Here is a 12,965-nt window from a genome sequence, read left to right on the forward strand (position 1 = left end):
TTATCTTTAATTTTGACTCAATATCTCACCATAATAACCCCTCCTTGCAGTGTTTGGCACACGTTGTATTGTAAACCAGCACAGACAGACCCATCCACAGCAGTTCCTCAAATCAAGCATAATTAATGGATTTCCATTCATCAGTTGCCTCTAATAATAATAATATTGTACTTGTTTAGTGTTGTTGAGACTCGTGCTTCATCGTATTGGCTCAACAGCTGACTGAAGAACCTCATTTGCTGGAATAAAATCTCCTTTTCATCAGAAACAGAAGACGTGACAGACAGACTGTAGTCACCTGTCTTCTTGTTTGCTGTTCGCTTGCAGAAACGGTTGATTCTGTAACTTGTACAAATGTTTTTATTCCGGCTCCAATGGAAATGACTTTGAGTTAGAATTTTACTTTTTTGTTTATTTATTTTTAATTGCACTAGTGTGGGATAGCAGGCATCAAAACAGTCCAAGTTTAGAGCTTGGCATTGAGGGCTTTCAGGTGTATTGTTCACTATGGGGGTCTATAGTTTTAGAGAGAATTGTGCGAGTTTACGCCAAAGCGAGTGAGTTTGAGAGCTGTGGAAGTTTACCTAAAGGAATGAGGAGTAAACGGTTGTTACTTTTTTAAATAATGTTTGTTTTTTCACTTTTGTTTACTGTAAATTGTTATTGTCCATGTTTTAGTACTGTTTGTTTTTTTCTCAGAATGGTGTCCAGTATATATATTTATCATGGAAATAAAATCTCATATGCAAAATATTTTCAGACTTTATTTTTCCGTTTGGCATTGAAACAATTTTTTTTAACTGTAATTTCTAAACTTTTATTTCAAAAGATTTTTTTTCTTCCCCTTTTATGCATTTTTTTTACGTGTATGGGTCATTCCAAAAGTGGGAGACGTTTGTCCCCCAACCATTAAATTTTAAACAATCCTTATTAAAAAAAATCTAAAATGAGCAAATTTGGAGTAAATGTATTTATCCTGGGACTAAATTTTTATAAAAGCTAAGAGAAATATTGCTTGAAAATAGATTTTAAGATACAAAAGTACCCCCTAAAACAATTTTCTTTAATTCCGCCCATTTAATGACCAAATTAATTCTCAAATAAAGCAGCTAAAATGAAATTAAAATTAAGTTTTTTATGTCTCTTGTGATTGTGGGTACATTTGTTTTACTAAACATAATAATTAAAATGATAGTTATTCATCATGGTCAACAACATGCTTGTTGTTACCATATAACTTTGTGGTCTCTTGGGCATTTATTTATTACTTTTTTTAGGATATTTTATCAAGAATAATATAGCTAGTCATTCATCTTACTTTATTCAACCCTGTTACCATCATTTCAACACAGTTACTGCATCATTTTAATTGAAAATATAATCCTAAATTACTTTTTTTTCAGCCCATTTTCCTTTAAAGAGTTTATGCAATAGAATGCAAAATGTGTTCACAATGAATTTGGTAAAACATGTGAAACATGCCAACATTGACAATGTAAAAAAAGTCATATGCGACACCAAATGGTTAATCAGAAAAAAATGTTACTTAATTTACTTAATAGAAAAAATAATTAAGTTACAGAAATTAATAGTGTACTATTTTTCAAATTGCTCATTTACTGTTGTAAATACCAAATACATTGTTTAATTAAAATCGTACCATTGATCTGTAAGTTAACCTTTGATAGTTGATTAACTATTATTGATGTTGCAGAAAATCAGAAAAATAAAGGTTTATTTTTTTTAAAACTTGAAGTCCAAATATCCTCTAAATTCTCGAATGACAATGAAAAAAATAATAAAGTAAAATGCTTAAAAATGGAAAAATACATTAATAATAATTTAAAATATTGAAGACAAATCTTGGGCTTTATATCAGTTTTATATTCAGCTTAAACTATGATTTCATATCTTTGTCAATAAAGCACATCTATAAAACGCATGTAAATGTTCTAATGGTTTGAACGCTCACACTCTAAAAACTTCAAAATAATCCAAGTTGTTTTTAACTCAATCCAAGTTTAAAAATTAACTTTTTTGTGGGTAATCTTAACTCAGGAAAATTTAAAAAAATCAGGGTAAAAAAGATAAATTGTGTTAAATGAAACCCCAAAAGTTGATATTGCTCCAAAAAGTAACTCAAAAATATATCTCAACATGAATAATCCAAGAATTGGGTTGAATAATTGGCCCAAATGTTTTAAGAGTGCAAGATATTTCTGTACTAATACAGGTTCAAAGAAAGTGAGGTCAAAATGTGGTTGTGAAGGTGTTCGGGTGGAGCAGATCTCTCTGTTTGTGTCTGTGGTCTCATAGCCAGACAGAACAGAAGCGCTCTTATTTAATTAGTCAAATGAAGCCGAACTGACATAACAGGGCAGCTGACCGCTGGAGGAGAGATCCTCCAGGCAGACTGAAGCCCAGCCGGGAGGATCATCAGCTTCAGTGAGTACTCACCGCTTTTATTTGTTCTGGTCGGGGATCGATGAGATCCAATGTCAGCAAAAGTTCTGAAAGTGGCCTCTGAATATTAGATGTGGTCGGTGTTGCTGCTACCTTCAAGTAGCAAGTGAATATGAGGGCTTAAATTTGGAATTTTATGACTTTTTAAGAAGTAATTAAGAGTGTGAAATATACTCTCAAAGTTATACTTTTTTAAAATTGTGTGGTAAATAAAAGTAAAATAACTGGTAAAATTCAACACTTGTTTCTATCTTTGCATGAGTCCTGCCTTTCAAGCTGCTATAAAAATTTGACTAGATTGCACATCAGTATCATTTTACTCTTCTGACTACGAACTGCATTTAAACTCAGTTCTTACATGTTAAAAAATAAGGATGAAAAGCACATGTTTGGATGGAAAATAAGGACTGTCCTTTAAAAAAAAAGGGAAAAAAAACAGCTAATAGTTTGAGTGCTTTAAGTCACAAGTCTCCTATAAACCATCTGCTTAATTTTGGAAGCATGAGAGGAGCAGATGAGAACAGAGCAGGGTCAAAACAAGCTGCCGCAGACAGAGAAGGAGGGGATTTTGACAGGCAGCGCCGCAGATGCCTCCCATTGCTGCCATTATAACACATCCGTCTGAAAATAACACTTCACATACAATTCTGGTGCTGGTAGCTAAGACCCTTCTATTGTCAGCAGAACGCTTGAGTTAGAAACTTTATCCAGATTAGAAACAGCAATAAAAAGATGAAACCAGATATAAAAAAGTTGAATTTTTGTTGTTCAAATATTCATAAATGACGGTTAGTTTGTAAATGTACCGAGTGACATTTCGGTTGAGTGTCAGAGTTATTTGATGTCAAAATTTAATATAAAACTGAATATTAAGAGAGTACAACCATATTTTTTCTAATTTTTTTCCTACAGCCAAAATAATCAGATTAATAAAGTTTTGCAACAGCAGAATAAATCTTATTATAATTGCAGTTTTTATTTTATTTTGATAAAATCAAGAATCTTCTACATAAATGTTAATCTTTCTTCATAAAATATGCAAACATAGTACAGAGGATCCATAAAAATTGAACTATGAACTCACTTTATTAATAATTCAATTATTAAAATGACTTTAATATTATTTGAACATTTTAGGGACAAAATCTCACTTGTAAATATGAGAAACTTATTTAATAACTTTAAGATACTTTACTTGTTGGTTGTTTGTCCTGATCTGAAATCACCAGAATTTTATCCTTAAAAATTAATGTACTTACTTGATTTATTTATTTATATATTTTTACTTGTTTTACACCATCAGCAGATTTTAATTCAACTAATAACATTTTTGGCTGTTTAGGGCTGTTTTTGTAATGTTTTCCAGGCTATTACTCTTTTTTCCCATGAATCTTATAAAGTTGACATTTGGCTCAAAACTTTTAACCTTGCATGTTGGTTTGGTTGGTGGCAGAAAGGGCAAGTGCACACTTTCTCAAAAAGAAAAAAAAAAATCACAACTGTTTTTGAGAGTAAATGATCAGTGTTTCAATTATTTAGTGTTTTGATTTTAAAGATAAATCTGCTCAGATTTTTAAAAAGAGGATTATTTACAATTGAAGCGAAGGAAACTACATAAAATTGTAGTTTTATTGTCATAAGTGGGGAAAACATACTTTAATTCAGCTTTATACAAAAGTAAATAAAAGTACATAAGTTAGTCAAATTGATAGAACAAAAACAGTCAAATTAACATTTTGCAATAAAACACCAAATGCCAGAAAAAAACAACAAGAGTAGTAAACATTTAATCAAAAAATAATACAGTATATATTTGTCCAAGCAAAAAAAAAAAACATATCAGGATGAGAAACTTTATTTGTGATTTACAAAATCACAAAGACAATTCTCACTGTGTCAATAGAACACTCGGCTCAGGCCAAATGGTTAATTAGGGAGCTGTGCAGAATGGAAACATGGATTCTGTTGAGTCTAACACTGTGAAACAGGAAAGAAAAACATTCAGAATCAGTGAATTTTTATTTGCTTTATTTATTAGCATAGTTTTAAAGGCTTTGAGTATGTTTTTCTGCAAAAAAGATAACCAGTGAAAGGCTATTTACTCTATGAAATGTGGATGCATGACTGTTTTACATCTTTTTCATGTTATAACACAGTTACTTGGCTGAACTTTAATTTAAAATTGTAATAATTCCAATATTAACTGTTTTATTTCACGGTTTGTGATGTGTGCTGCTGACCTCTTGGCCAAGACACTTTTGCAAAAGAAATCTTAATTTTTGGTAAAATAAAGGTTAATAACTAAAACAAATTCTAAATGATATGAATTGCTCTAATATACATGTTCACAGCTTTGATAAATATCTAAACGCGATTGGAAATAGATTTTATAAAAGCTAATATAAAGCTATTAAGGCTTTAATTAACTCCATCTAAATTACATAATTTTTTGCTATTAGTTGTTTTTTTCTTTTTTTAAAAGTTCTTAGGAAAATATAGAAAAAGTTAAATCCAAGTTTCCAGATGTTTTCTTCTTTAGTTCAGAAGAATTAAAGAAGATGATGATTTAATGAACATATAACATTTATTCACTAGAAATTGTGTATTTTTGAAAATAACACTGAATTTTGTTTAGTCTAAATAAAAAGGCAGAGTTTTCCAGTTCTTCTCCTGCGAGCTAAGAATACTCCCCCCACATGCTCCTAAAGCCCGTTAAGCTGTTTTCCCTCCGTAATAATCTTCCACACGCCATCCATCACGTATGTGACTAAACTGCGCTCATCAAACGCCCCAATTAACAATTCCGCTTGAAAGTCAAGGCCTTTGTGACCTGACTCTCATATTCTGAGCGACCTTTCTGTTACTAAAACAATCGTAAACACTGCAGGGACGCAAACCAGCATCCTCTCCAAATGTGACACAAAAACAGCTCACTGAGGAACGTTTAGAAAGTTTGATTTGTTGTTCGTGTGGATGTTGTCTTGCTTTTGTCCTTTAGTGTGACCTTGGCACCTGGCAGCTGACCTCTTATCAAACTTATCTTGTTTCCTTTTTGGCCTCTTGACTCACTGGCAGCAGTCAGACCTGCTTTAATTATAGCTACCGCAGCATTCCTTCCTGACAGAATAGGCAGAGATAAATAGTGAGACCTTGGGGAGACAAATGGGAACGCTGCAGAAGACTACGCAAAAATAGAGAAACGGTCAAAGTGGTTTAAGATGGACTGCAAAATAAGATGTTTGTTTGATTGAGGTGGAATGTCAAACAGTCCTCGTATGTCTATAAATCCTTTGCTGTGTCAAGATTGTGTTTCTCTCTAAAATGTCTTGACAGAGTAACAGTGATGGGCCAAAAGCTGGAGAAGCTGTCGGAGAAAGATGAGGAGTCACTTGATAACTCCGACCTGTCTGAGCAAACCGGAGACACGCAGATATCAGAACCTGTGGAGCAAGATGACAGGCAGCATCAAGAGGACGCGTGTTCTGCGCTCCATCAGAATATTGGTGGGATTAGAGAGATTAATGTCAGCAACTTGGCCGGAGGACAACCAGGGGAGCTCGCTGTCACTCCTGCACGCACGGACCCCCAAACAGGGCAGCCAATCAGGCCTCCTCGAATGAGCACCAGTGGAGGGTGGGCGGGTGGAGACAGGCAGAGTGCTGCTCGCACTGTGGGGAAGTCAAAAACTGTCCTGAGCCCTAAAGAGGCAAGAGAAGCTTCCCACGAAAAGCAGAGAAAAGTTGCAGCCTGGACTGCTATGGAGGGAAATCAGGACATATCGGAATCTGACTGCAACAAGTTTGATCCAGAAACCAAAACGAGAGACCTCACAGCCTCATTCAACACCCCCAATGAGGAGGACTTTGTGTTGCTGGAGCGAGATGAGACCTGGATGCCATCTGAGGCAGAGAACAATGTTGCTCCCAGCCACAGAAGCAGAACTACAGAGGAAAAAACTCATATCCACAATGACGAGCAGCTTCATCCGCCTTCCAGAGTGAGATCTGGTTCTTTCAGGAGGAGTTCACCCCCTGTCTGTTTAAATGCTGAAGTGACAGGCAGCAGGTGCCAGCTAAAAGGAGTAAGTCATGCTGCACACAGTGAGACAAGCGCTTCAGCAAAGACTGTAGCTCACATCCGGCAGGAGCCTCCGCAAGACAAGTCGAAAAACCAGGGCAAAGAAGAGGACATGTCAGGGTTTGTTGCAACAGAGTCGTGCCATCAGAACAAGTTTGCAGGAGCCGTTTCTAAGAGGGCCAAGGCAGGAGGCGCAGGCAGCCATTTACACAGTACCAGGAGAGACAGCAGCTTTGACAAAGTCAGGAACTCTCACCCTCAAGAGACCCCTCCTTTACAGCACTCGGACAGTCCATCCATGACTCTAGAACGACGCGACTCGACGTCTTGTCCTCCGAGAGCCTGTGATGCAGACAGAGAGATTGCCAACTTGAAGAAGGAAACAGAACCTGTTTGCTACTCGGCTGTGGTCACACCTCCACCTTTAACTCATGTGCTACCACAGTCATCCGGGTCTGACTTGGTTTCATGCAATTCCACAGAGTCCATGCAGACTGAAAAGCTCAGAGTTAAAGGTCCTCCTCCTCCTGTCCCCAGAAAACCTAGAAATCCTTTCATAAAGCTCAAAACTGCACAGCTGATGACATCGGGCGACGTCCAGAGAAGAGGTAAAGACCACCTGCGCTCAGAAGAACGGGTCAAGAGGAGACACACATTTCATTTCAACAAAGACCCCCAAAGCAGCACTCCAGCTAATCAGGACATGTGCTTGTTGTGGGATGAAAGGGGCACTTACACCTTACCTACTAACTTTCGTCGACTCTCAGCTGACCTTAGCCCATGGGAGCAACTCTCCCTTGAGTACATGGATGAACAGTATGGAGATATGATTGATTACGACTACTGCATCCGAATGGCACAAGTGCCTCAAGAAGAAGAAGAGGCTCAAAGCATGGACATGCTCCAGAGACGGATGTTCCTAGAGAGGCGGTCCAGGTTTAAATATCCGACCTCCTCTAGTGTGAGGAAGAACACACATCCCTTTGCCTCCACAGAGACTCTTCCCATACCCGATGTGCCGAACCACAACCAACCTCAAAGCCAGAAATGTTCTCTGCCACCAGAACGAGTGAGCCTGCGCTCCAACAGCCGCAGTAACTCCTCCCTCGATTTGACAGACCACAGTGGGGATGTGGGCTCCTACAAGCCCGTGGCAGAAATCGTAAAAGCTGTGAACCAAGTTCAGAAACAGCAGGTCAAAGCTGACGGGCCTAAAGCGGAGGTCCGTCTGGCGGAGCAGAGCTCCAGTGTGAAGGTTTCTCAAATGAAGAACGCCTTCGATGTCCCCAAAAAATCCAAGGTGAGGCCAGCAGAAGTTCAAGCACCCCCAAAGAAAGGTAAGACTATTGCACAATCAGCACAAACACTCTTGATCTTAAGCTTTAATTTGGAGAGTTAGTTAGGAGAGCATGTAAACTGATGAATGATGGGAAGGGGGACGGGGCTGCTCCACGGCAACAAATCCACCCACAAACGAAAGGGAAATTTCTAATGCTTTCCTGCCGCTATGCAGAAACTACTGTATGTTCTAGAAAGCGATATGAGATTTTAATTTAGACTAAGAATGACATAATTATAATTAAAAGACCGCTTTGAAAATAGATCAAAAGAGGATTGGGGTGGAAATTTAAGCTAAAGCTTGAATGAAATTTGAATTTACCATGAAGACAGAGTGACTGAAAGCCAAAGAAAAATAGTCACAAGAGGACTTTGTGTTGCCGTGTTCCAGTTTATGACAAAACTATTTGAGTTGACAAAGGATCAGGCAAGGAACCAACTGGAAGCTGGGTTTCTAAATACAAAATTTCCATTATTAAAGCAAAATACAAGATAAAGAACACTTCATAAGAGAATTACAATTCTATGGGGGACTAATGGTGAGTGCAAAGAGAAAGAAAAAATATGTAGAATAAAATAGGCCATAAACAAACCACATGAAAGGCACAATAACCCATAAAAGCTATAAAATGAAAACCAAAACAAGATTTATTAAGAAATTAACTCACAATAATTAAACTGTAATAAGAATGTAAATGCAAAAATTGAACTAAATGTGAAAATTGAAGATTAGATGCATAAAAAATATATTTAAAAAGCAATTAAAAGTCAAAAAGAAAAATCTCTTATAATGTTGTCATTTTGGACGGTGGCCCTGAAGTGCAAATCACATTTGACTTTGTGAAAGTGCACCAACATAAACAACAAACATCAACATGTTATTGAAGTAACTTCACTAAAGTCTTGAGGCATTGAATGGATGCTTTCTTGGGAGGGGGTTGGGGTTGTGTGGAGGGCAGGGCAGGATGGGATGGGAGATGGGTGATGGGACGGAGGGGGGAGGGGGCACACATGCAACTCATCCTTTTTATTCTTTTTTTAAAATAGTAAATAAATGTTTTATCAAAAGCCAAAAGGTGCACTTAATTATTAAAAATGTTTTGTATTCAATTAAAAAGATTTCTCAAAAAAGCTTTTCTGCGCATGTGCCGTAGCCGGTCATCCTCCCGAATTGAATAGCTGGATGAGAATAGAGTGTTTTCAGTCTTTAGCAGGTGAGGAGCAGATAGTGGATGTGGATTTTGTGCATTGGCATCCTGGAATAGGTTTTAAAGCACTGATTCCCCTCACATATAGCAATCGAGAGTGTGTGGGGGGGACAGGAGCCTTTCCCTTTTTATTCGGGGATACTAAAGCAACGTCCTGCAGGATAAGGGCGCGCCTAAAGTGCCAGATTCATGTGTTGAGATTGATGACCCCCGTGCATCGGAAAATCTTGCATTAGGAGGTGAGCAAACCTATTTTGGAAATGTTTATTATTTTTGTTTTTAGGGGTGTATCTGGCATTGCAGCATCATTGTGAGCTCGCTTGATGGGTTTGAGAGCGGGAGTAGCCATTAAAAGGAAAGAAAAAAAAGCTGGGTGGAAATATCTGCACTTGCGTCAGCTGGCAGCGGTCCACCGCAGCTAACGGCTAGCTAGCGGCGGGCTAACCCCCACCGCAGCTCGGATGCGAAACATGCCGGAGCGGCGGAGGATGCGGCTTCCGTCTAACCGACCCCCGCACAGCACATTTAGAGGCCGGGTGTGTTGGTTCGGACACAAACCCTCACTTGTAGGATATTTGGAGTGAAATAGTGCCGATTCCTAAACATCTGTGCGGGTTTTGTCCGCCGTGGCTCGCGGGACCAGCCCCGGCGCAGCTGCCAGCTGCTCCGCTTTTACGGCTGATTCTCAATTCCCACCAATTTCTCGTCTATATTTGAGCACATTATCATCAGTTATCGCAGTTTTTGGTTTTACAAACATAAGTCATGACTGATAATACTTTACCGAAATTTCAAGTGGTTCTTAAATGAGGGATGCTCCCACAAAACTACAAATCTCCACCCCCCGTGTTTTGAGTAACCGCAATGTTAGCTAGCTTAGCTAAGTTTTGAAACACACTGAAAACGCCACAAGTTCACATCGCGAGGCGTGTGTAGCGATATCCGTTTGAGGAATTACACATTTCATGCACCTTTATTTTTCTGTTAATGTTATTTTTAATTCATTATTTTGAAAGCAGCCCTCCGTCTAGAGGGGAGCAGCTAGCATTAGCAGCCATTGTTTAACGCCAGCGGAGCTCTCCGAGCTTCCGTTGAATCAAGACTGCAGGCCTTTAATAATAATTAAAAAACACTTCAAGTTATAATTTTATATTTGTATATTATATATCATTAACACAGTAACATTTAGCTTTATGCATAATAACACATCTATAAAATACACCCTTTAAATTTATTATTTTGAGGGAAACGTTTAGGTTTGTTTATAATCACCTCATTCTCGCCCTTAAAGTTTTTTAGTAAATTCACAGACTAATAAATCAAAACAAAGCATTGTACTTCTATTACAAGATAAAATCATTTACATTTTAAACTTTAGAGCTAAAAAGTTAGTATGCGCTAAAGAAAGTAAGATAGGTACAGGTCTCAAAAAATGACAAAAATCATGAAAAATTAATAAATCAAGCACAAAGGTGGAATAAAATGAAATAAAGTAGATATAAGCAGGTGTTTAAACAATTTTGATTAGTAGTCTGTCAAAACAAAAATCCAAAACATGGGGATTGAAACAGATGTAACTTTCATTTGAATAACAAAATATCACATAATTTCTATCTCAGGACACAATAATAATACAGTGTGACTTATTCCAACAAACTCCCCCATGTTTGACACAAAACTTGTGTTCCAGCTTTATCAATCTTATCTTTTTTCTATTTCTTTGCAGTCCTATAGATGTGTGTGTGTTTCATCTCTTGAAAGTGTTGGTATTTTGTTGAGGTAGCTAATAAAAAAATCAGAATGTGATCCCTATGACGATGAATCTGCTGTCTAATTTTCACAGTCCATGACTAATGAAGAGAAGCAGGTGGCCTGCTGTGATCACAAACTTCCAAATGTCTGACAAGGATATAAAAATGCAGCAATGGATGTTTTAACATGAAATCTCACAATAAGATCCATCAAAATTTGTCTGAGAAGATTTTTTTAGTTTAGAAAACAACAAATAATTTGATTTCAATGATTTTTGCATTTAATTTCCATTTAATGTGAGCACTAAATGAGGATGACAGTTGAGTTCATTTCCTGAATCTCGCAGCAGTAACATCCCATCTGTGGTGTTTTCACAAGAACTGATGCAGCATCTTAAAAATATAGTGGCTGTGGTTTCAGTTCTGAGCCCAAATTTCTGCATTTCGATGCAGATTGATGACCCCAGTTTGGAATTTGTTGTGTTTTCCATAAGCTTAAAAGTTGATTCAAAAGATATTTATAAAGAACAGGAAAAACACTTCAAAAGCATAATCTTAGACTATTTTTTTGTTGCATATTTAAGTCTCTTTTTTCCTCTGCAGATATGATGCGACGAGTTGTGAGGCAGAGCAAGTTCCGTCACGTGTTTGGTCAGGCTGTGAGGAACGACCAGTGCTACGATGACATCCGTGTGTCCAGGGTAACCTGGGATAGCTCGTTCTGTGCCGTCAACCCCAAGTTTGTTGCCATAATCATTGAGGCGAGCGGAGGAGGAGCCTTTCTCGTCCTTCCTCTGCACAAGGTGAGGTGTTCTTATGCTCATCCTTGCAGTAAAAGGTGATTGTTTGAGTTGTATTTTTGCACAAAGCAGTCATAAATACTACGTTTATAAAGTAAAAAAAAAAAAAAGCATTCTAAAATATATTTGTGCTTTTGAATATTGGTGTGGCTAAATGTTGGTCTCTTTTCTCACTAATTTGGAATGATTTGATTTTTCAGTGTGTTATATTTGAAGACAGAAAATCTCACTATTGATTTGTTTTTGGTCAAAACTGTCAGATTACAAACTAAATATGACACCAGGATGAGTAGGGAAGGCCCTAACATCAATGTTCACTAATTTCAATTAAAAGAATGCCTACATTGATGTTTGCCCTGATTAAAAAAACATATTTTGCAAACTCACTCCTTCCTGTTTCCCTCTTTCCAACACAAGCCATTCCAGGTGAGATCTCATCTGCATCCAGATCTGATTCTTTCTGAATGGTAATGCAGCCATAATCTCTCTTCATTCTGGCTGCCTTTTAAGTGGCTCACTTGTCAGATGGGTTGGAGCCAACTCCTTCTCTAAGCACGGAAACCCAGATGGACCAGGAGAGAGGATTTACAAACAGAAAAAAAAAAAAAAAAAGATCAGGGCTAAGAATTACTCCGCAGCCTGGAGTGAAACTCTGTTACTGTGCCTCCTGTTAAGCATCACTCTAAAGTTGTTCTTGTTTTTATTTTTATATTTCCCTATGTACACATGCAATTCAAACTGCTTCACAGAAATTAAAAAACTTTGGCAACATACAGGAAAATGCAAGAAAATAAGTTCATAAAATAAATACAATGCAATAAAATGAGTGATAAAAGAACATTTAGTGAAACTGATTAGATTTCAGTATATCAGTCTTAAAAAAAACTCTTACTCAAATCGGACACTGTTTGTCATAAGCTCAACCTACCTGCTTTTTTTTTTTTTTGAATGCAAGTCACTTTTTTTTTTGCAAAGTTTGGCTGAGGATGCGACTTATACTCGGGTGCGACTTCTATGTGATTTTTAAAAATATAAATATAAATATAATTTTTGGTTTGTTATTTTCCCGCTAACAACCACTAGGGGGCATTCATTGTAGGTGTGTATCAGTATTTGCTACTGACAGCACTGCAGAAGAAGCTCGGGCCTTGGCGGAATTGTTCCAATGCAAAACAGACGCTTTAGAATTCATTGTATTTAGTGATATAAATTGTTTATTTTACTTAAGGGATGGGTATTTACAATAATTTCCAGAATAATTTTGATTCAGTTTTTTTTTTCCCTCATTTTTTCGATCCACTTGATTCAATTCAATTTTGAGTTTACAC

General features: G+C 37.2%; 1 protein-coding gene across 1 annotated transcript in view; it reads left to right on the top strand.

Moving 5' to 3' along the window:
• Positions 1-9,030: 9,030 nt before the first annotated feature.
• The window catches only part of coro1cb (coronin, actin binding protein, 1Cb), a 12,442-nt gene continuing 8,507 nt past the window's right edge, over positions 9,031-12,965 (top strand). The window contains exons 1-2 of the mRNA XM_024299059.1: positions 9,031-9,325; positions 11,441-11,640. Of these exons, the coding sequence (XP_024154827.1) occupies positions 11,443-11,640 (198 nt within the window). The 5' untranslated portion in view covers positions 9,031-9,325; positions 11,441-11,442. The remainder of the gene's footprint in view (positions 9,326-11,440; positions 11,641-12,965) is intronic.

The sequence above is a fragment of the Oryzias melastigma genome, linkage group LG12 (genome assembly GCF_002922805.2).
Source record: "Oryzias melastigma strain HK-1 linkage group LG12, ASM292280v2, whole genome shotgun sequence".
NCBI lineage: Eukaryota > Metazoa > Chordata > Actinopteri > Beloniformes > Adrianichthyidae > Oryzias > Oryzias melastigma.